Genomic DNA, 25048 nt, shown 5'->3' on the forward strand with positions numbered 1-25048 from the left:
AAGATGTTCTGACAATGAAAAAGCTATTTGCCTCCGGAGTTTAGAGGGTAATTATGATCTATTCGTATAGAATTCCAATTGAGCTAAGAGGAAACTTAACATATGTAGATTACAGATTAAGGTTATCTCTTATTTATTATATTGTTACGCACCTGTCAATTCATCATCTTCCGACAAATCAGTTGAATTATCCATTTAATGTTTTAGCTTACAACAATTTTGACTTCGAAGCTTCGCTTTTTGTGAACAGCTGAAAGTTGCTTTTATTTTTTGACAGCTATTTCAATCCAATATCCAACTCGTTCAATAAGGTATCAAAAAATCCACCTTTACAATATGGGCGTTTTTCTTTTTTAGTTCAGAGCAGAGCTCGAACTGTCAAAAAAATAATTGTGTTTCTTTTTGAGCTCTGAGCGTTCAGAGCTTCAAATTCGTGTTTCTTTTTTAGTTCTGAACATGTTCAGAGCGCGCTCTGTGAGCTCAGAATAAAATAACAGAGTAAACGGAGTAAAATGCTGAGCACAAGCAATTTGATATCTGAAAGCCGGGAAATAAAAAAAAAAATCATCATCAAAACAATAAAAATGGCGGAAGAGGCTGGTTGCTCTGGTGTAGAAGGTAAGATAATTTTGGAAAAACTAATTGCATATAGCATTTTTATGAATCAAATTTATTTCAGGCGTCAAATGAATCAACGATATGACTGTTTTTCTGATTAATTTGATTAAGGAGAATTTTGAACGCCTTCAAACTAACATAAAAAAAACTATATACCAAAAAATTGCCGAACGAATCATGACAGTTTAGTGCTCAAGTTATTTCATAATTAAATCAGAGAGCTCTGAACATACTCTGCTCAGAACTCTACTCTACTCTACTCTGTTCGCTCAGAGTATGCTCAGAGCTCAGCTCTGAACTAAAAAAGAAAAACGCCCTATACCGTATTCAACACGAGATTGAACGCAGCCAATGATTTATTTGAATTTCAGACATACTAGTTCATATTTGGCTCTCAAAAGGTTTAGGGCAAACCAAATTGACAGCCGAGGTTTACCATCTTTAAAATTAAATATTTTTGTATTGAGTTTTTTCTTGAATATTTAATATTAATATGCAGTTCAGTCCAGTGGCAGTCCAAGTCTAGTTCAGTGTTAGTGTTTGTGAACAAGGAAGGAAATGTCTATAGATTATTAATGTTTTTTGGTTTAAGAATATTAAAGAAACACACAAATTCTGTAAAGAATTAGCACCCGTTTTGCTATCTTACCCTCATCCCCTTGACATGGCTGCAACTGATAGCTCTTCAATGCGTTTTAGCGATCACACTCTAGATAAAGCCACTAAAGCTAAAGTAAGTCTAGAAAACTATTATAGCAATCTCATAACACAATATGGAGAACGAAAACAGAGGTTGGCAAAACTTGAAGCACAACTTAAAGATGAAACACTTTCTGAGTCTCAAAAACAAGAAAAAAGACAGCAACACGCACAGAAAGAAACGGAGTATTTGCGACTAAAGAGACTCCGTTTGGGCGTTGAAGATTTTGAAGCATTAAAAGTTATTGGCAGAGGAGCATTTGGAGAAGTTCGTTTAGTACAAAAAAAGGACACAGGTCATGTTTATGCAATGAAAGTATTACGCAAGGCGGATATGCTTGAAAAGGAACAAGTAGCTCATGTAAGAGCAGAACGAGATGTGTTGGTGGAAGCCGATCATCAATGGGTCGTTAAAATGTATTACAGTTTTCAAGTAAGATTGTCACCATCAGTTTATATACTACGCTTTTGTTATTCAACAAAGCAAATACAGTCCTTAGACTTTTGAGAAACTGTTTTTGTTTCATTAGAATTGTCTAGAATGAGAAGGGGTATTGTGACAAATTTAAAATGTTGGTCCAAGGAGGCTTAGTTTTTGTTTATAACATTCAAAACATATATAAAGTAAAATATTCAAAATTGTCATTTATAACTCCTCATTCTAAACGCTTTAAGCTGGCCATACACAACTAAACCAATTTGCCTTATTTAATTGGACTCTAGTCTTTCAGAGGTATTTGGACTTTTTAAAAATCTAATTGATTCGAATGATCTCAACCATAAAATGGCTCAGTCTAGTCAATTGGATTCCCACAAAAATTAAAAAAATTATCTGAAGAAATATTCCAATACCGAAATTTCTTGTTCGTTGCCGCATTCAAATATTTATGTAATACAATGTAAATAATAGCTCAATTTTAATTATTTTTGTTTGTGTTGGACTTCGCAGTTATTTCTCTTTTTTCAATGCAAATAAAACTTATTTTATTTTTTTGCTAAAGATTTATTTAAAGGTCCCAGAGAAATGTTTGATTTAGATATACTATGTACATGTACAATAGATTGATTCAAAAAATTACAGTGCAACAAGCTTTTTCTTTTTTTATATTAATGTTTAATAGTAGCCTATACTACGTTCTATAACTTAATAATAGAAATAATTATAGAATTTCCGCAAACCATGCTGTGTGAAGCCAAAAAATAATATACCATCTTATAAATAAGATTGGCTCTATTAGTCCCTAACACTATATTTAGTTAACTAAAGAAACGAGACTAGTTAAAAACTTTTAAATATAGTTTTTATAGATAATAAATTATAAAATCATATTCTTAGGAGTATTTAGCTGCAGAAGGTTATATCAGTTTTAATAAATTCATATAACATTTTCTTCACACTATTTGCTAAATTATTGAATAATACAATTATAGAAAATTGATTTTTGAGTGCACTACCAAAGCTCTTGTCTGATATTAGTACCATTGCTCAAACTGTAAAGTTGGACTGCTGATGACGATTCCACTTATCTATCTTTCTTTTATTTTTTAAACACAGAAATCAGCATCAAACATCAATTCCAGTTTCACATAAATACAACACAAACATTCAAATAAAACACGAATTGGAGTATAAGCATATATCTTGTTCATTATATCAGATATATTAACTGATTTGTAATTCATTTATGTTCTAAAGAAACAAGACAGAACCTTGAGACACTCCCAAATTGTTTATTTTTGAACAAGATGTTACACCATTAACTATAATTCTTTGTATTTATCTTCTATTCATAAGATAAGATTCAAAAATTTAAATATCGTAATTTGTGTAATAATATTTGTCTATCAATCGTCTCAAATCAATCTTCATTTTTCAGTTTCACACTACACAATTAAACACTGTGTATGGCGAAAAACCTTATATTTGCGTCTTTTAGTTTCTGTTTTTTTTTCTTTAAATGCACTTCAATATCAATTGTTTCATGATCCTTAATTTTATCGACAAAAATTTTATCACCTGTTGTAATTATTGATGCTTAAATATTTTGTAAATAAAGATTGCGTATCGAATCAATTCAAAGCGGTTATTATTTTTGCAGTAGTTACATATTTAGGTTATTAACTACATACGAGTTCTTGTTTTCGGGTTTCTCGTTTGTGATGTTAGGATGTTTTGTTTTTTCATCTGCTATGGACATGATTTTTAGTTGCAAGTCAAACAGATCACTTGTGTTAACCCTTTACAACAACTGTGAAGCTTAAAATTTGCTAAATGTTTGTCTCAATATTTTTTCATACGTTTCGGAGATATTGAAATAAAATTAATAGTGAACACAATAAAGTTACTAAAAAACAATGCAAGCTTATCAAATACAATAATTATATGGGTATGATTTAGTACCCCAGTAATAGCTTCATATGAATTGCTAAAAATTATGTTTTGTAATTAGAAGAATAGATGTAGTCTACGATGTGGTTGTAAAAAAAAGTGTTTTTAATTGACATTACAGGTATTTAAACATTGAGCAGCAAGCCTTTTCCTGGGGTTCTAAATCATATCTTAAATATTTTTTATTTTTGAAAACAGACATTTTTAATGTTAATGAACTCTAATTTCTTAACCAACACTTTATTTTTTAAAAAAGTGTTAGTTATTGCGTTCTTTATGCCCTCTATCTCTGAAACGATATAACGTATTAAAAAAAAGGATGCAACTAACACTTTTACTACAACTGTTAACACTATTGGATCTTTCGAAACAGAAATATTCAGAAATCACGTTGCATTGCTTGCGGGGCGGACGAAATTTGATTAGACTTTGTATGCAATGTTTAGCATACCAACAGCATAGCAAAAGCAAAAGTATAAGCAAATTTCCAGCTTTCTCATTCCAAGGTTAAACCCTTAGTTTATTGGACTATACATATAAAGAGCCTTTGTGCAGCGGGGACCTTTCAATGAAACTAAAGAATAATATTGTATATTCGTTGTGTTTATAGGTACATTGTAATTTTTTTAGATACTTACTCACAATTTGGCAATGATAGCTGATTGCTTTTATTCCTCAAGGGTTTGATAACTGTTAATTAAGCTTTAATACACAAACATAATTTTTGACATATTAACCTGCTGGATAAAAAAGTAGTCCTCTTTGTAAAAAATAAATGGTCTGCCTCAGAACATAACGTGGCGAAATTTTCTTCGTGTTTTTGTAACGACCAAACAACAGTCATTTAAAAATCAAAAACTTGGAAATGTACAAAAGCATTGTTGAGTACTTCGAAAGAAGACTGGACAAATTATATGTATATATTAATTCATTAAAACATGCTTCATTAGATTAAAAAACAATGTCAAATAATTAAAAAAAAAATTATTTAAAAAGAAAAAAGTGAGATTAAAAGTATTATAGTTTGTACGGGCAAAGCAAGCCTGACTTTTGAAATAATATTTGATAACACAAATAGAGAAAAGTAAATACAGTAAAATGTCAAAAATTTAGACCAGTGAATGATGTGCCATTGTTTGATAAGATATTTGAAAAGGTAGTATTTAAACAAAATTATCATTATTTTGAAAGTAACAATATAATAATGAACCTTCAATAGGGTTTTCGAAAGAGTTACTCATGCGAAACTTCAATTAATATATTCTTGACGTCGTGGAAGGAAGAACTTACTAAAAACAAGTATTTATTGTGTGTTTTTTTTTTTTTACTAAAGCGTGCATTTGAGTACATACATTTTAATGGTGAAAGTTGAAAAATACTTGGCTAAAAATAGAGAATTTAAGTGATTTTAGTCATATTTAAATAAGAAAGCAAATAGTTAAATTAAATGGTGAAACTTCTGATGCGATTGAATTAAACTACGGTGTCCCTCAATGTTCGGTTTTACGAACGTTTAAAATGACCTTAAGAGTGTTGTAAAACAGCAAATTAGCTGGGTTTGCAGATGATGCTTTGTATACATTCATATGTCCAGTGATAACGGTGTTGACATAAGAAACAAACAAAGAAGACTAAGATCATATTAATCAGTGGCTTATGGAAAATAAACTAAAATTGATTATCAAAAAAACAGTGAATAATGGGAAAAGTGATGACAGCGATAATAAAATTGGTCTATTAAAAAAATAAATGAAATTAAGTACTTAGGTGTAATATTAGACCAAGAATTATTGTTCGGTAATCATATTAATCACATATGTAAGAAAAAATGTACCTTAAAAGGATTTTCAAAAATAATAAGAAACAATTCGATATGTTTTGAGTTCATTAAAGTGGCTTTGCTATCTATTAAGCAAAGAATTGTTATAAATGTCTAAGTGCTTGTATTTAAAATAATAAACAACCGTATTATCTATTTGATTAAATACATTTTATAAAAGATTTAAAACCATATGCACTAATAAACAGAAAAGATTTTGGACTTGCTATTTTTTTAGGTGTAGTTTATTTTTTTTTTTTTTTTGGAAATGTTTTGTTTTTAAATATATATACATTAATATGAAAATTGTAGAAAATATCCTTTTCACGTACCTTGTACAAAAATAAAACTTAAATTTGGAGGAATAATTCCTCATAACATAATCTATCATATGATATTATCTTTGCTTTTATCCATTTATGTATATTTACTTACGTTTTAAAATACTGATTGACAAAAACAGCAGAAATATCGAAATTCTGCTGTTTTTGGCAAAGTTAACGATGTAAAGATAATTTTATAAAAGCTTTCAAAAACGAAAACTAAGTCTATTTAAATTCACAAAAGGTGTTTTTTTTTATGTCGCTATTCTTACATATATTAACAATCAGTTTAGATCGTATTTTAGCTTATTGAAACGACTCATAGAAAGAGAGAAAATGATATCAATTGATTGAGTTTTAACAGTTTTGCAAATGCCTGCGCAGTTTTCGCCGTGCTAAAGTTTTTTTGTTAAAGAAAGATCAAAAAAAAACTGATATATGTATCTCAAAAACGAGATCTGGTCGAAAATGTAATCTGAATTTGAAATCAGCATATCAAAATCCATTCGTATAATTTTTATTATGGGACAAAAAAATATGAAGTTTTTTAGGTCAGTTTATTTATGGTACATATGCCAAACCTATTAGTTTAGGTAACCTTACTTGAAAATATTACTTAAAAAAAAAAAACGGATTTTTGTGATTTTCTAACGGGGATATTTAAAATACTGACGTGCTACAGCAATTCTTACTTCAGAATCAGCACACCAAAATCCTTTAGAAAGTATGGCTTTATTAAAAAGGAGGATTTCATAGCAGACCATTGTTATTTTTGTGAATAATGGATTTAAACAAAAAATAGCGCCGTTTTACTATAAAACTTTTATTTTATAAGATATTTAGCTGTTTTTGTAGAAATTTCATATCTTAAGACTAAGAGTATCCGTATCACTGGTTTGTTGCGATACCGATGCTAACGCAGCTGTTGGTGATGCGATCGGTTGATTGGTTATTTGTTTGACGTTTGAAAATATTAATTGATAATAATGACCGTAAAAAGATAACTTCATGTACAATATGCGTGAAGCATTTAGTAGGCGGTTAAACAAAGAGCGGTTACAATTAAAGTTAGTATTAATTTTATTTAAGATTTTGTGAATTACTCTCAAAAAACACAAAACAATTATAAATAAATAATAATTTAATAAATATTTGATATTTAAATGCTTATTTTTCGTTTTCCTTCTCCTTATTTCCAAATGAATCAACGGCGTTAACAACTAATTACTTTTTCGGCTTGATGCTGTTTTGTTTAGTATTTGCGCACTAGTTTAATACATCGTTGCAATAATGTTGATGTAAAAATTAATGCCAAAATTTGACTTTTAAGATTTGGGCATCATAACTGCAGTCATGCGTTTATGAATTTACATACAAATTTCAACGGTCTGCAAATCGATAAAACTTTGGTCGCAGGAACATTAGTTGTCAATTAATATTGAAATTAGACTTCAACGCTGCTTCTTATTTTTGTTTATAAAGTTAGTTCGTTGTGATGGCTATATTTGCATTAAAAAAAAACACTAAAACCTTTTGACATGTACTGTATCCCTCACGCCAGGAGCAAAAATGTTAAAATTTTTAATTCTCAAGTTTAATGGCTAGTTCAATTAAACAGAAAAAGGATGAGCAGTAGATATCCAACAAAAAAATTAAGAATAATAATTTTGAGCCTCTTCAAAGAAGAGAGAAATATTTTAATTTGTATGTTTCTGGTATAAGAAGTAAGAGTTTTACTATAGAATAGTCATACAATCATTTTCTCATATACTTTGAAATTAAATGTTTTCAATAACACATTTATAGGATCCAGTAAACTTGTATTTAATAATGGAGTTTCTCCCTGGAGGGGACATGATGACCCTTTTGATGAAAAAAGACACTCTCTCCGAAGAATGCACACAATTTTACATTGGAGAAACGGCTTTGGCAATTGACTCAATCCACAAACTTGGTTTCATACATAGAGATATAAAACCAGACAATCTTCTACTTGATGCACGAGGCCACTTAAAGGTAAACAAAGTACCACATTTATAGAAATTTAATAATATAATAGTTTTGGAACTTAAATATTATTATAAATATTTATCAACAAACAATTAAAATTACAAGCTAATATAAAATTTAACAAGCCTAGCTTCATTATTGGCTTTTTTGCTTGGGAAATTAAGTTTTCAGTTTTTTAAGGGGATATGAAATTGTTTTAATTTTTTTTTTAATTATATGGGCTGCGGCAATGGGCAAAGTTCCAAAATATGTTTTACATCAAGGCGGGTGTTGCTAGTGGAGAAGGTTTGCGGGGTCGTTTTTGTTGAGTAGGTGTTTGTGGGAAGCAGTATTGTTTCTAAGTCGAAGTCTAGCAAAGTTAGTGTTTTTTTTATTTCAAACAAATAGAAGGGTACAATGGCGAAGATTATAAGGGGTACCCTTCAATTTTTCTTTTCTGAAATATGAATGACAGTTGCGGATCTACAGTTTTGAGGGATTTCATGGTTGCTGAGGATTTCTTTGCTTGGAGTCTTTCCCTTTATTTTATTCAGGCAGCTATCAAATTCAATGAAAGTTATTAGTTCTTCAGTTCTAAAAGCTCTTGTGTTGGCTGGCTGTAGTGTTTGAATGTAAAGCGTTTCACAAATTTTGGGCAAAAAGATTTGCAATGATTTCTGCATCTGTTTATTTTTTTTCAAGGGGTTATTAACACCTTTAAAGTTTAAACACAGTGCGAGCTTTATTAAAATTAGGAAGGATTAAATATTAGATACCTATGCATATTGGTCTTAAAGTTTTGAATACAAAATGATAGGGAAAAACAGAACTAGGTAAACCATTCCACATTCTCGATGTGCGGTTAAAAAAGGAATCTCTATATTTGACATTACGTCCGAAATTGAGCTCAAGGTTAAACTGATTTGCATTCCTAGAAGTACGAGTATTACGGCTGAATTGTTTGAGCTAGGGAATGCAACTGGCTAATTGGATAGAACACTGTTTATTAAAATATCGATAGAACAACGAAAGGCATGAAACATTTTGGCCGTGTTCGAGTGACGTAATTGTTTCGGTTATAGTTATATCACCTATCATTTATCAAAGCTCTTTTTTGGATCCTGTCCAAAATACTTAAACTTGTTTTAGGGGCACCTGCGATTTATATTTAGGGTGATCTATGATACACTCGTTACTGGTGAATGATTCTTTAGGATGTAAGTATAAGATTATGTAAGTTAATTTAATTTTGTGCTATATTTCAACACTAGCCATATTTACAAATTTAAAGTTAGGGTTTTATGTCGAACACTTGTTGTAATAAGTAGAGTGAATGCCTTGTTTGCCCTATAATGAAGGGGTAAGTTGTGAAAGTAAGCGTTATATGCTTTATTGTGTTTTTTATTATAACATTAAGCTCATCGAAGTTATTTGTAAACCTTTTCATGTTGCATAAGCGAATGGCGAGAGCTTTTTTAAATATTTTTTTTTGATTCCAAGAAAATTATGTTGTTTGTGGCTCTGACTCCGCGGGCTGAATCTTGCAGACTTTGGTTGGAGTCTGCCTGATTCGGTTCCGGAATATTTTCTGATTGCATTTCTGCATCATCAATATCTGTACTATTAATGTTTAATAATCATTATTATTAATACGTTTCTGAGTAACTATTGATAAACGTGAATGAGTGAGCGAGAGATTTGAGTGGTTGTTGATGTGTGTTATAAGTGAATTGTGTGTTAATTTTGAGATCAATCGGTTTACAAATATTAATAAACTGCCATTACGAATTTGGGTTACACTATGTAGTCTTTGCTAATAGAATCAACTGTTTTTTTTTTTAAAGAAAAGGGCTCAATGAGGTAATGTATTTTTCACTGATTGTTTAAGGGAGTTCGGGGAATGCATTTAGAGATTGAGAGGTAACAAGGTAAAGAGAGAAACCGGTTTACGCACTTGGTGGCACTTCTAAATCACGACAGCTTGTGGAACGATGCTATTGATTTGAGAGCTAGTCGGTGGTCTTTAATTTCCTTTCGTTAGGTAGTGGGGGTTTAAAATTTGTTCCTGGTTGCCATTTTAAAGGGGTGGTTTTTCCGAGGCTTCACGCGTCTCCTTAATAACATTTGAGCTTTTTTCACTGAGTCCGGTTGAAATCCGAAAATATTACTTTTTTTGCAAAATAAATAGTTAATGAGATCTGTGAAGGAAATACTAACTATGCAAGCAAAGTCAAAAGACACCTAAATGCTATACAAGATAAATGTTGATTGACCGAATTGATTGTGCAACAAAAACCATAATATGTTTCGCTAATAATTTAAAATTGCAAACCATTATTATATATTAATGTAATTATAACCACGAATTACATTTGTATTGTATTTGAGGAAAATTTAAAAAAAAAATCAAGCAAACATCATTGGTATGTTCTTTTCCTTACTGTGGGTGTCAAACTGCATTGTTAATCTACCAGTATCAATGATTACAAAATCAACGAAGGTAAAATTATCCATATTTATTTAATATCCTTGAAAAATGTAATATCAAAACTAATGAGGTTAATAATGTATGCATTTATCTATGTATATTTAAGTTTTTAAGATCAGTTTTTAAAGCAGAGAAAACTTAGGAAACATGAAGAGATAACAATTAATAAAAATTGTTTATTTGAGTAGAAAATTAATTTAAAAAAAGGTTCAATAGCCGACCGATTAATTTTTTTACAAAAGAGAATATTTAAATCCTATAATGAATCTATAAGTATGTCCTATTTAGGTATATAAAGGGTGCTATTATCTTCGTGTACTGTCAAACATGCTTAGTTTGGTCTATAATTTAACCAAGAATCGTCTTACAAACGAACAACGCTTGCAAATTATTGAATTTTATTATCAAAATGTGTGCGCTGTTAAGAAAGTTCATTGCGATCATTTTTGCATCAATGTGTACATAAATAAGCAGAATTGTCGATTTTGCAGTGAGCAATGCAAGAGCTACAAATGCATCCAGAAAAAGTCAGAGTTTGGTGCGGTTTATGGGCTGGTGGCATCATTGGACCGTACTTCTTCAAAAATAATTAAAAATCGTAACGTAACTGTGAATGGTGAGCGCTACCGTAAAATGATATCCAACTGACGGTGTCACATGTCACACTGTACGCGCAACAATGGACTTATTTCGAGGCGAGTTCGGTGAACATTCTTTATCATGTTCGGGCCCGGTCAATTGGCAGCCTAGATCGTGCGATTCAATGCCTTTAGACTATTTTTTGGGGGCTTTGTTTAAGTTCATGTCTATACAGACAAGCTTCAATTGACGAATTGGAAGACAACATTGAAGCATTTATTTGTGAGACACCGGCCGAAATGTTGGAAAGAGTATACCAAAATTGGACTAAGCGGATGTACCATTTAAGGCAGCCAAGGTCAACATTTGCATGAAATAATCTTCAAACATTAAATTATATGGCCCGTACTATCGATTCATGCATTTTTTCAATTTTATGTGTTTTTTTGAAAAACTTTCCTATAAATATTAAAAAATCACTCTTTATATGCATAAATACTACATATTATTTAAAATACTCTTAATTTAATAGAAAAATATTTTAAAAAAATCTTTTTTTCACAGCTTTCTGATTTTGGACTATGTACAGGTTTAAAAAAATCACATCGTACCGATTTCTATCGCGATTTATCGCAAGCGAAACCATCAGATTTCATTGGAACTTGTGCAAGGTAACATACCAATGTGATTATCGATATTTTGTACGATGCAATTGTTTACAGCCCAATGGATTCTAAACGACGAGCAGAATCTTGGAAACGAAATAGACGAGCGCTAGCATATAGTACAGTTGGAACTCCAGATTATATAGCGCCTGAAGTTTTCTTGCAGACAGGATATGGACCAGCTTGTGATTGGTGGAGCTTAGGAGTCATAATGTATGAAATGCTAATGGGATATCCTCCGTTTTGCTCAGACAACCCTCAAGATACTTATAGAAAGGTTATGAATTGGAGGGAGACATTAATATTTCCTCCTGAAATTCCTATTTCGGAAGAGGCAAAAGAAACCATAATTAAGTTTTGCTGCGAAACAGATCGGAGGCTCGGGACCCAGAGAGGAATGGACGATTTAAAATCAGTCCCATTTTTTCGAGGAGTTGATTGGGAACATATAAGAGAAAGACCAGCTGCAATACCTGTAGAAGTGCGTTCCATCGATGACACATCAAACTTCGATGATTTCCCCGATGTTTCCTTAGAAATTCGTAAGTAAATGTTTTACTTAAAAAAAAGGGGCTGGAATGCAATCCACAATCATAACTTTGGATTAGTGCCCTCAAAAAATGTTCAAATGGAATTTTTTGTAACAAGTCAATTTTTTTAATTTAAACACATTTTTGGTAGATCTTTGATTTTTGTAAAAACTCTGTGTTTAAATGTTACAAAATTTTGAACCAAAATATTTAACTAGGATGAAAGAATAAGTAAAAAAACTTTTAATTCAATATTTTAGACCAAATGATAGAAAAGAATTTATGCCATTTCATGAAAATCTATTTATTAACATAACCAAATAAAATAGTGATCTCTTCTTATTTGCATCTTTTATGTCACCGAAACGAATATATAATCTCGATCTGATTTTAAAAACTATTCTCGTTGTTAAATATCCTCTATCTTAATTCTTGTATCAAAACGCAAGAGGTCTTAGGTCACAAACAGCATAAGTGTTTCTGAATTCTCAAATGCTTTACGATGGATTTGCGGTCACTGAAAGTAATCTCTCTTCTTACGTTCTTAGAATAACCACATTTATTACATAATAAATTAATTCATTTTGAACATCAAAAAACAAATATTCATTCGTAACTTCCGTATGATATTTATTCTTGTACCCAATATATTTGTGCCCTTTTTACCTTTTAAGGGCCAGGTAAAGATGTTCTGTATGTGTCAAACTATCTATAAAAAAGTATTCGCAGCCAACATAATCTTAACGACGTGCAATTGGCTCCTTGTTCGATATCATTAGATGCTCTTGACGATTTATTTACTATCGGTGGCTTCAACTTTCCATATTTATAATAAAGCCCATCAAGTAAACAATAAAAGATATTTTTAATATCATTGATTAAGTTTCACCATAACTTATAAGCTGCTGATATACAGAATGATGGGTCTGCCAATACCCACCCACCAGGTGTGGAGAATTGTTGGTCCCTTATGTGTGGAAAGACGGAGGTTGATGATTAGGCTAAATAGTTAACCCCGACCAGTTAATGTTTTGGCCGAATAACAACCATAACAACCGCCTGGCTTTCAGTGCAGAAGCCGCGTTTTTATTTTGGTTTGTGTATTTTGAATTTTCTTTTCTGATTTCTAGTAATTCAGCTTGAAATACACTAGGAAGATCAGGTAAGCCATCCTTTGAACCTTCAACAATTTTTCCGTTCTTCAATGTTTACTTTCCAGTTAAGATTAATATCTAGAATTACTCCTAGATATTTTGAGCTGGAAATCAAAGACAGAATTTGAGCGTTCAGTGAGAGTATTTTAGTTTTGGTCGTAACGTGCATTAGCCCTGATAAACACCTAGTCCACTGCTCGTGGCCCAGTTGCTAACTTTCTTCAGAGCCATCTCTGTGATTTCACTAATCACGGTGATAAACTTTCCCGACACCAGTAAAACCAAATCATATTCCGCATTCACCTCACAACTTTTAAACTTTACGAGAATTTTATTCACGACTAATATTAATAGGAGCGGGTGGAGAAAACACCGCCCTGTTCACATGTTTTGAAAAGATTGTGTTATCTGCCGAAGCTTAAATTTTTAAGTCATTCAGTAAGGACGTTATTGAAATCACCTTTTACGTCTACAAAGATAAATAGGGTAATTTCTTTATATTGAACTGAGTGTTTTAAGCGCAGAAGAGGTCAAGCTGGTTAGCCGAAAAACCTTCGCGTATTCATGTGGGTACAAGTGGAGAGTTCATAATCCGTGAGGTTTCTTCAGAAAAGTTGAATTGCAATGTTCATTCGATGCGACTTTACTAAGTCTTCAACGGATTGACAATACTCTCTCCAACCTTATTTTTTGACTGTTTCTTTAGCTCGCTTATAACCTTTAAGGCAATGTTTATATGGTTGGTAAGAATCTTATTTGTGGCAGATGTTGAATATCGTTCTGTTCATTTTATTTAGATCAGAAAGGTCTTCGTTCCAACAGGAAGGGATTTTTACGGCTGTGTTTTGCTGGGCATGAAATCTTGAAAAAGCAGTTTTAACTCGTGCTTCAAAGATTTTAACACTGAATTCCTGATCTTCTACTTCTATGCTAAGATTTGGAAAGTTCTCTAGTTTGGACTTAACTATTTGACCAAATTTATTTTTAGATTTTTTCTTACCATAGGAACACTCTTAAACCATCCAAAGCACACTAAAAGTGCTTCATATAAATCTGTACCACTTACAGTGCGTTTTTAATTTCCAGTGAAGCCTGTACAACTAGGAACCACCGTATCGTCGACAACCTCGTCATCGCCTTTGTCTGGCTTTGCTTTGCATCTGGTGTCTGGCTTTGCAGGATTTTGATCTCAACATTTCTGATGCAAAATATAATTTATAACCGGCCTTTTGAAGAGCCCCTTTGCTTTTTCGCTAAACCTCAGAAGGTAATGACTACCTAGTCATAGCACATTACCTTTTGTGACCTACCGTCAAGCTAACTCTTTTTCTCTCTTCCTGAGATCTGGTAAGATTAACCGACTTATTATATCTTCAGCGTCCTTCTCATGAATTGTTCCAACTGGCTCATTTTTGGCAATTTTGTCAGGAACGAAGATGGCTCGGTTAAACTAGACTTTCAGAAAAAAAACCGATGACTTTTTATTTACCCGAGTATCTCTGCTATGGCTGGCTTTGCTACCCGAGGGTTTGGTTGGGTTGGTCGGTATAGATAGCAGAGGAATACTATGGCTGCTGTACACTGCACTGTCTTGAGAGTTTGTTAAGCAATAAAGCATCAGAAGTTTTAGTGCTATGATACTCCCCGTTACGGGTTCGTGGCTGGAGTCCAAAAATACATCCTCAAAGTCGGCGGATGGTCCGAAGTTCATATTGTCAGTAACGTGCATGGGGGAAAAACAAATGAAGGGTCCACGATTCGGAAGGCCTGATAGAACCGATTACCGGGGTTAAAGAGAAAATAAGACGGAACCTGTCAAGGCGAAGTTCGGTAGACTCGGTAAAAGTATTTAAATTACATTAGCTATTGCTTTCAATAATAATACGAAAGCGATGCCCTTCCATACAAATTTCAGTCGCAGTAGACCGTTTCATGTTCTTTTTGCACTAAAAAAAACTTAACAAGGTTTCACAAACGAAAATTAATTTCGTATGTAGACTTCCTAAAGGCTTCATACATTAAGAAAAATTCATAAGATATACTGATAAAAATACATTATAGACTTGAAACTGTTATATTCTTAAACACATTTTTATAACTTTCAACCTGGGTTATCATTTTTTCACAAACGATAACACTCCAAAGTGAAAAACATATCAATTTTAATATAAATAATAAAGCTTTAATGAAAAAGAGCCCGCAGTTGAAATTAAGTAGACAATGTTATATAGCATTAATAAATGACACAAATTGATATTATACACATATATGGGTCTCATAAAGGTCGTAGTTATGTTGCCAGAACATAGCCTCATAAAAGTACAAGCTCTTGTTTGGTGCAATGTTTATTTCTTTACATAACATTTTAAGTTAATATTTATATATATTATATATTTATGTCTTATATTAAAAAATTAATTTTTAATTAACTTGTATCTTTCTTTTCAGTCTCATCGCCCGTACCACAAGGAAGTGAAATTGCTAAAGATTGGGTGTTTATTAATTACACATTCAAAAGGTTCGAAGTAAGAAGCTTGGATTAAAATGAACTTTCGTGAAATAAAGATATGTAGTTTTAAATTACAAATTCGCTTACTTATTTTAATAACTTTCCATTGTGATGTATTATAAATTCATCGGCCCGATAACTAGAAATAAAAATTTAAAGAAATTATTTTAACGTTTCGGATTCATGGCATTCGATTTTTGATTACCTTTTTCGACGCTGGAGAAAAATATGCTTATTATATCAGATGATAAATTATTTTCATACCTTGCAGAAAAGTGGACATTTCAATATAGCCTCGTCTTGAACTGGCCATCCACCCAAATTTAATAACATTCATATTTAATGCTTCGATGCCCATTTTAAGTTTTTCTTATCCAGAACAAAAACTTTGTTCATAAGCAAAAAGTAAACTTTTTTTAACTTTTCGCTTGTCGACAAATTTGGTTGTGCTCTAATTATTAAAAAAAAAAAACAAGATATCCCTAGATTATTTGTCAACAAAATTTGTCGATCCAAAAAATTAACAAAGAATAAATGGCTTTGGAAAATTAAGCACTCAAAAGTCAAGAATAGTTTAAAAGTTGGAGGGTTTTTTATGTTAATTACATTTGGTTTTGCTTAATGATTTTATTTTGTGCAATCTTTTTTCCAAGCAATTGTTGCCAATCAACTAAAGAATGGTTCGCAAAAATTAAAAAAATAGAAAGAAGAATGTTCTACAACACCAAGTACAAAGGCCATCACTTATTCCTGTACGATCACGCAGCAATTGAGCAATTGTAAATTATTGTCTCAACGATGTATTCCTTGGTGTGTGTGTTTTTGTAAGACCAATTAAGACTTACAGTCAGTCTCAGTCATATTCGTACACCTCGCCTTTTTAAATAAATTGTAGACCAAAAAGTGCAATAAGTAACTTGAATTGAAAAATTAAATTTATTTGGTTTAGTTAACATATAACATCTTAAAAAGCATAACAAAAAATTTTTTTTGAATGGTAATAATAAAAACAAACTTTAAATTACAGTTCATGTCGAATGCAAGCAACACATTCGTATTCGTACAACTCTTTATTTGATAGTTATTTGAAAAAAATAATAAAATTTATGTTTTTTATAACTTATGGCATATTCTTATGACTTCATTAAGCCTTTTTAGCATTGATGCAACCAACTTCTGGGTGTATTCCGCCTCTATTGCATGCAATTCTTGAATATGTTTTTGTTCCAGCTCTCTTTTGCCAGTAATTTTGTAACGACCTGTTTGCCTTTTCTTGGTCCTGGCTGGCAATCTATTGAACACTCAGCTCAGCGGTGGGTGTGGTTCTTGGACCCTTCAATATCGCTACAAAAAAAATATTACCAGACTCTGCTTCTAGGTGTTGATGATGAGCGATACATCGCCTCTACCCTCCCTTCCTTAGTTGACTCCCTTGCTAGAGCAACTCCTTTGAATGCCTTCTTTTTCTCTCAAGCCATCACCCTTCTCATCCTTTATACTAAAAAAAATATTCCATGATTGTGAAATTAAAGTTCATAAACAAAAAGAATTGTACGTTTTAGTTCAAAAATTTCGACAAATTTAATTAAAAAATTTCATTTTATAAAACTATATCATAGTTTAATGTTATGTAATTTATTCGGATCTAAATGGTTAAATAGACAAGTTTTTTTTGTGTTATTAATTTTTTCGCGAACCGAGATAAATATATCGGAAAGCCGTTATTTTCGACTGCCAATTTAAATTCCATTTAAAAAGGAAAATCACTAACCATTTCAAAATAAAATATTAATTTATTCTTACCAAGAATTTTATTTAAAACTGCTTATGTGCAATTTTTGTTAAACTTTCAAGATTTTTCCCAAGGAAAATTTTAACTTTTTATAAAAGAAACTATACGTGAGTATAAGACTTTCGACTAAAAAATTCGTAAGTACTACCGACAAAGAAAATAAAGTGTTTCTTTGTTTCGAATAAAATAGTCGTTCGGACAAGATTACGTTATCCGAACGTTTGATCGTTTTAACTGCTTAGGAGTTAATAAATTATCTGCAAATCCCCTCTTTCCATGATCATTGAACTCTATAGCTTAAACTTTTCAAAATTCACCTAACTCGAGTTTTTACTTAATTCGACCAATCAAGAATTCCACGCAATACTGCCTCTTTGAGTTGCTGCTCTGAACGCACTCTTAGGCTTAAGAATCCCAAATTTACTACAATACTAAGTTTTTAATTCTATATATTTTTCTTCTCAATCCATTCATACAACTATCTCACTCATTCTTACTAACCAATGTTTATAAACATAACGATGTACATAATTTAGTCATCCTAAATGAAACAAATACAAAACATAAACATTAGTCTATCTGCTCAAATCGTCTTTGGTGCCGTGCGCCGCCTTTTTTTTATAAAAATAATTAAAAAAAATATTGAAATGAATATGTCGTTAACAATTTTAATCATAGACACACCATATAAAGACCGGAAATAAATCTTTCATTCTGGTTTGCCTACAAGCTGAAACGTCTACTTACACGCGCCCTTAGGTCTAACATCAATTCACCACTGCTAACATCAATTCACCACCCTCTAAAGTCAATTCACCACGAAAATAAGGAATAGTGATGAGAAATTCTTAAGGGGTGGCACCTAGTGGCTACAACGACATTACCTATTGCATTTTTTGGGAAGAGTACGATAACTCAGGCGACAAAGTTTGATGACGGATTTGTATAGAACAGTTAAAAACAAGCATTTTTTACTATGGGAGCGGGTCTGTTTCCCCCCATTTAGGAGGTAGGGACATTTTGAAAAAATATGTAAGTAAATGGAAAAAAAATAATGGTAATACTTACAACTAAGTTTTATAAATTTTTCAAAGCCAAACACTTTTGTCTATTAGCTTTTTTTAAATCAAGTCAAAACTATGCAAATTAGAATAGAGATCTTACATTTTTAAATAAATATTTATTAATCCAAACATCTCAGATGCCAACTTAAGACTAAAATCGAAAAACATTTTTGCTGTTAACTGTCATTAAATATTGTTAAACAAAGACCTTATGGTTTCTTATACATGAATCACTTATTAAGAAAACAACAAGTTCCTACGTGATTGTATTGAAATGTAACATAATATTTAATATCATATTTTATATAGTGTGTCTATGATTTTAATTTTCTTGTTCTTTTTTCCAAGTGATCCTGTTGCGAATTACTCGCCACAGCAAAAGCAGTTCAGACCCTTAAATTTAATGTTTTCAGAACACTTCCTTTTTATTATTTTTGTATCGTAATGTTGTCGGTCTTATTATTTCATAAGTTGTAACCCTGTCAAAGAAGAAGTTTTAGTTTTTTTCTCTCTGCTTTAGCTGCGCATGGTAAAGGTCGTGGGGATATACGCTCGTCGAAGAGTAATTACAACAACAATTTATGTGTAAGTCAGTGGTTGAATTTTCTTTTTCAGTAGGTAAAAAGGAAATAAAACCACTGACTGGCACCATTTGCAAGAAAAAAGCTCTCGTAAGACGTGTACTGACAATTTTTGTTGGATAGTTTTTTTTATAATACAATTGATACAGAAGCTTTGTCATTGTTCGACAACAGACAAAAAAATCGTTACTGTTTTGCATTAAAAGGGGTGTATAATTTTTTCACCACTACTTAGGCATAACACTAGTAGTGACGTGTATCAAATAGCATTCTGAGGTTCAACTCAGTGATATTTTTTTATGTTTTGATATTTTTTTATTTGCAATAACTGTAAATTTCAGGGTAGATTATTGTAATACTCGTGGGCTTAGAGCGAATTTTCTTTCGGTGTACTCCCATATGTATTTTCACTAAGTGAAACCGAAGTGAGAAAAGGAGACCCTCTAAACTTTACCAACTATAGAGGAATCAGTCTACTTAACATCGCTTACAAAATCTTCTCTGCCGTAATATGTGAACGTCTTAAGCCCATTTCAACAACCTGATAAGTCCTTATCAGTGTGGTTTTACACTAGAAAAGTTCACAGTCGATCAAATATTCACATTACGGCAGATCCTGGAAAAAACCTAAGAACACCAAATCGACACCCACCATCTTTTTATCCATTTCAAGGCCGCATATGAGAGTATCTACAGGGATGAGCTGTATAGAGACATGTCTAGTTTTGGCATCCCTGCCAAACTGGTCTGTTTGTGCAGGATGACCATGGAGAATTTACGCTGCTCCATAAAGGTTGGAAACAACTTAACAGAACCTTTCGATGTCAAAAAAGGTTTTAGACAAGGTGATGCGCTGTCATGTAATTTGTTTCAATTCATACTTGAAAGAATAGTGCAGAGATCTATTCAGCACTTAAACACTAGAGGCACTATCTTTCAAAAGTCTGTACAATTACTAGCAAGGACTTACAACACCGACGTTTTGGTCAAAACGTCACCATCGACAGACGTAACTTTGGGGTAGTCAAGGACTTCGTGTACCTAGGCTCCGTTATTAACGCAGAAAACAACACCGGTGCTGAGATCAAACGAAGAATAACTCTTGTTAACCTTTGTTTCTTTTTGCTAAGAAGCAATTAAGTGGCAAGGACCAAAGTGTCGCTATTTGACTGTGGAGAAAAAGATGGAACGACGAGATGTACGGACTGAACAGTGACGTCGACTTAGCCAAAAGGGTAAAAGTTCAACGAATAAGATGGCTGCGTTACGTAAAGCGCATGGAAACCAGTGCTTCGGTCCAGAAAGTCTTCGAATCCACACCCACAGGACAGCGCAGACAGAGCTAAATGGACAAATTTGTTTGGTGAGGCCCTAGTTCACACAAGACTGTAGCGCCACCTTAAGTAAGTAAGAATAAGCTCTTACCTTGCAATTGAGAATGATAATGGTAGCTCTGTATCTAGATAAAGACGATCGGTCAGACAGTATCCCATGAGCAGCAGAGAGAAAAAACTAATTAGTTTTTTCTCTGTGTCAGTAATGTGATAGAACGTTCCTGTTAAGGTGTACAACGTTTTGCGAAGTATTACAACAAAAATTCTTTAGTTAACGCTTCAACAGATTTTGAGCCCAGGACAGAATTGCTGGATTAATAAAGTCAAGTGAACGGCTTCATTCAATTTTTTTAAAGTTTGAGTAGAAGTAAATTTGAAATTATGCGTTGGTCTCATTACCAAATTGAAAAGATGGACGACCACAATTTTGATGGTTGCGTTCAAATGAAATGTCGATGACGTCAGCCCAGGTTTCTGAGGGTTAAAAGACGGCAAAGCCCTTGCTAATATGTTTTTAATTATAAAATCACCAAAAGTTATGCCATGGGTACTACGCCAAAATCAGGATGGGACAGCTAAAAAAAAAATTCATCAACCATGTCGTCCATCAAGAAAGATTACTATTTTTGAACAATTGCTTTATATCAAACTGGGAGATTAGTAGAATATATCAGAGTATATAAAGAAATTGATTTCGTTATAAATGACGATCTTTCAGTAATTATTTTGCTCTCAAGCCTCACAAGGTGTTTAGAGTGTTTCGTTATCACTGTAGAATCTCACGATGCTTTACCAGATTTGAGTAGTTTCAAGGTTAAGCTCTTGGAAAAGGGAGATCGTTGTTTTGAAAATCTGACATTCTAAGTAAGTAAAAACGAAAAATGCGATTGCTTCTTTTTAAATGCTTTCGGCTTTTCACAACGCCATATTTAGTCGGAATTATTGGTGTATTGATAGCGGGGCAACTTCACATATGTATATGTAATGAATGTTGCGATAAATCATTTTTACTACAATTCGAGCGTGCAAAGAACAGGTCAAGTTAGGTGGTGAAAACTATTTAACGGCTAGCGGTATTGGCACCGTTATTCTCAAAACAGATTTTTACGAGGTTTGACTGAAAATTTGTTTGTTTGTTGTAGGATTTGCATGAAAAAAATATGCGAAAAATTTTTCTCCAAATGAATCATTCAATACGTCATGAATAAGGTGTCTCTGGGAGGAGCTAAATATTTCACTATTTTAATTGATAACGCAAAATTTTCGTCATGTTATGAAAGCGAGAAGTATAATTTTCGAGTATTTTTAAACATTGAAATCCTCGGTTGATGGCGAAACTGGACAATTGATAGTGGTAGTGAATACCGTACCAAATATTTTATTAAATATTTGGACAAATGTGGTAGTTTTATATTGTCTACAGTCTACACTTCGCAGCAAAATGGAGTTACCAAAAAAGCCAACAGAACAATAGTGGAAATGGCTAGATGCATTCTCGTTTAATCTGGGATTGATGTTGGGAGAAGATGTGAATACAGCAGTTAACCTCAGGAATTGATGTCCGACAAGAATTCTTGTTAATGTCTCACCTTAAGAAGTAGAAAGACCAATGGAAGCTATCTTAGAACCTATGGTTGAACATCAAATTTGCTTTAAAGGGCAAATTTATTTCAAAAATTCATTCTTAAGGTGAAGAATATTTAAAGGCGTATCGATTATTTGATAGATTTAATAAGAGGGTTATTGAACGAAGAGATGGTTTGTTTATTGAAATTGAAGGAATGCAAATAAATTGAGTAATTTAGGGACATTTTTGCTGGAAGAAGAATGATGTTGGGCGGAAGTTACAGGTGCATAATGAGAATAATGCTTAAGCAATATTGAACAACCAAAAACTGTCAGAAGAGCAACAACAGCAACAAGATCACGGACAATAAATCGAATTATAGAAAGGATTAGATCAAAAACAGTCAATTGAAGTACCACATAGAAATGAAGAGCAAATTTAAGAAGTACAGCGATATTCAAAGCGAAAGCGGTCGAATACAAGCAGCGAAGAAAATGCTGACTCATCTGTACCATTGCAATCATCATCACATCATTACCACTTTCATCGAAACATAATTAATCAACATAATCTAAATCAAGATCAGAACCCTTTCATTGATCAACATCTCTACACGATAACAAGATCAACCATAGCATCACTTCACTTGTACACAGCAGCTAACAGCAGCAAGCAACAAAGCAGTGTCCAAGGCCAAAAGAGAAAAAAAATCAACAAAACAGGTTTGTGTAGTGCAAAGTGTATTATGTACATTAGTTAATTTTTGTTTAATCAAGAACTAAATATCTATTACATTGGTTTCGGAGATTTATTTAAGGGATTCGTTCGTTGAATTAAAATAAAAGGAAAAGTTAGATACACCTCAATTAGTATCAGTGAAATAAGTTAGTTGTTCTCACTTTTTACTGTGTTACATTACATTGCAGTACGATTGTACTATTTCAATACTTAAAGTACTTTGTGTTAGCCAAAGTTGTTTTTTTTATTACTTTCTCCTAACTTATACAAAACGCTTTAAACAAAATGACCTCACTTTCGGAACTCATATTTGCCGCCGATCGAATAGTGAAATCCTACGATGTTTTTTCACAAAGACCTGAGCATTTGCATACAATTGATAGTTTAGAGGCACGCAAAATTGAGTTAAAAGAATTGTGGTCAGAATTTAAGGTTTCCTTTCAAAAATGTACTCACGATGAAAGTGATAATGTTGAAGTCCTTGATTCAAAATATAACTCAACTAGTGAAACATATATATCATTTCATGGTGAGATTTTACGTCTAATCGCAAAACTAAAAAACGAAAATGCAAATACAGGCACGAGTACGATAACTTTGGCGCCGAGATATAATAACGGTTTTTGGTAGAGGGGCTTAATACAAGCATTTTTTACTATGGGAGGGGGGGGTCTATCTCCCCCCGTTTAGGCGGTAGGGGCAATTTAAAAAAACATGTACTTTAAATGGAAAAAAAATAATTAAAAAATAACGGTAATACTTACAATTAAGTATTATACCTTTTTTTAAAGCCAACACTTGTGTCTAGTAGCTTGTTTTTAATTCAAGTCAAAACTATGCATAGTTTGCGAAAAACACTGTTTTAAACTCAAAATTTGGTAAAAAAAAAAGTTAAAAATATGGTTTAGAGTGTAATATTTCAAAACTTTTAGATTATCTACAATTTTTTTTTTTAGAATACATTGCCCTTATTTATTTTTGATCGAAAACTCAAAACTAGATGATTTTATGTCTTTTAGTTTTTGAGAAAATTGAAAATAACCACAACTACTATTTTAATTTAATTCTTTTTTTTTGCTTCAAAAATCTTATTTTGATAGTAACAATGGTAGGTGCAAGTTTGGTTGTATGCAACAGTGGGATCCGCAACCCCCCTGCTTGGGCTCTGTTGAATATACATTATTAACTTGAATTAATTAATCACTCTCTGAATACATTCATTAGTACACTGACTTACAAATTGTTATACTTACTTTCATTACTTTACATTACATTACATTATGTAGTTCTAACCTCAAGTCTTTTGTATTAAACGCTTTAACTTCCTCTTTTTATCCTGGAAGTCAAACTGATCGGTTGTTTTATTTTTATCAGGTTATGGGCCCAGTCCCTTGTAATAATTAAATTAAATTTTTTTTTACATCTACCATAATCTAAGTCTTTTCTTTTAACTGCGGAGAATTCGTTATTTTGCGAGAAATAAAAGTAATATTTCAGATTCGTAAAAGAAGGCCGGATTGCAGAGATTAAAGAAGATCAGTTTTGAGAAATCAGCATTTAATTTCCTAGAAGTTTTTTTTTGTGTCTGACATGGACAACGAAACAATTAAAATAGACAAACTTCAGTGTGCAGAACAGTGGTGCACATGGAAATTTCAAGTACGTATTCTTCTAAACGCAAGTGATCTCTTCGAGGTTGTGACTGGAGAAGAGAAGATGCCAGTTGTCGATGAAACAAAACCTGCTACCAAGTTGGAGTTGAAAACATGGCATCAAAGGGATAGAAAAGCGCAAAAAATAATTGCTACGTCAATTGGACAAAGTGTGTTAGTGCATATTATGCATTGTTTGTCTTCAAATCAAATGTGGTCTAAGCTTTGTTCAATTTATGATCAAAAGTCAAATACTAGCATAAGCATGCTACAGCAACAATTTCATGGTTTTAAAAAAGACAAAAATGATGACATTGCGACTCACATAAGCAAGTTAGAGAGTTTAACTCAGCAGCTTAGAGAATCTGGTGAATCGGTTTCTGAGTCTATGTTAGTTACCAAGGTATTGATGACGTTACCAGAAAAATTTGCACATTTCTTTAGTGCGTGGGAATCGACTGAAACAAAAAACCAGACCATTGGTAATTTAAGATCTAGACTAATTATGGAAGAAACTCGTTTGGGCACATGTGATGCTCAAAGGTCAACAGAAGCAGC

The 25048-nt window shown here is 32.3% G+C and overlaps 1 protein-coding gene and 1 long non-coding RNA gene across 3 annotated transcripts; one reads left to right on the forward strand and one right to left on the reverse strand.

Annotated features, from left to right (window-relative positions):
- The first annotated feature begins 1111 nt into the window (after positions 1-1111).
- On the forward strand, positions 1112-15927 carry LOC129948932 (serine/threonine-protein kinase tricornered). Its single transcript, XM_056060081.1, has 5 exons — positions 1112-1750; positions 7655-7864; positions 11469-11575; positions 11627-12111; positions 15702-15927. Exons 1-5 carry the CDS (start codon positions 1283-1285, stop codon positions 15794-15796), a joined length of 1365 nt encoding a protein of 454 aa, XP_055916056.1. The 5' UTR covers positions 1112-1282; the 3' UTR covers positions 15797-15927.
- On the reverse strand, positions 15767-18226 carry LOC129948933 (uncharacterized). Of its 2 annotated transcripts, XR_008781981.1 has the most exons (4): positions 17566-18226; positions 16369-17260; positions 15968-16213; positions 15767-15901 (listed from the first exon to the last, which is right to left on the reverse strand). It is a non-coding gene; the product is annotated as an uncharacterized LOC129948933 (long non-coding RNA). The 2 variants fall into 2 exon arrangements; XR_008781980.1 differs by having other exon boundaries at positions 15968-17260.
- Between the last annotated feature and the right edge of the window lie 6822 nt (positions 18227-25048).

This window comes from Eupeodes corollae, chromosome 3, assembly GCF_945859685.1.
Source record: "Eupeodes corollae chromosome 3, idEupCoro1.1, whole genome shotgun sequence".
Lineage (NCBI taxonomy): Eukaryota > Metazoa > Arthropoda > Insecta > Diptera > Syrphidae > Eupeodes > Eupeodes corollae.

Excerpts from the sequence above, each read along its gene's own strand:
- LOC129948932 (XM_056060081.1), top strand. The coding sequence starts at position 1,283 with ATGGCTGCAACTGATAGCTCTTCAATGCGTTTTAGCGATCACACTCTA. Across the intron at positions 1,751-7,654 it reads AAATGTATTACAGTTTTCAA|GATCCAGTAAACTTGTATTT; the intron begins GTAAGATTGTCA and ends ACACATTTATAG. Across the intron at positions 12,112-15,701 it reads CGATGTTTCCTTAGAAATTC|TCTCATCGCCCGTACCACAA; the intron begins GTAAGTAAATGT and ends CTTTCTTTTCAG.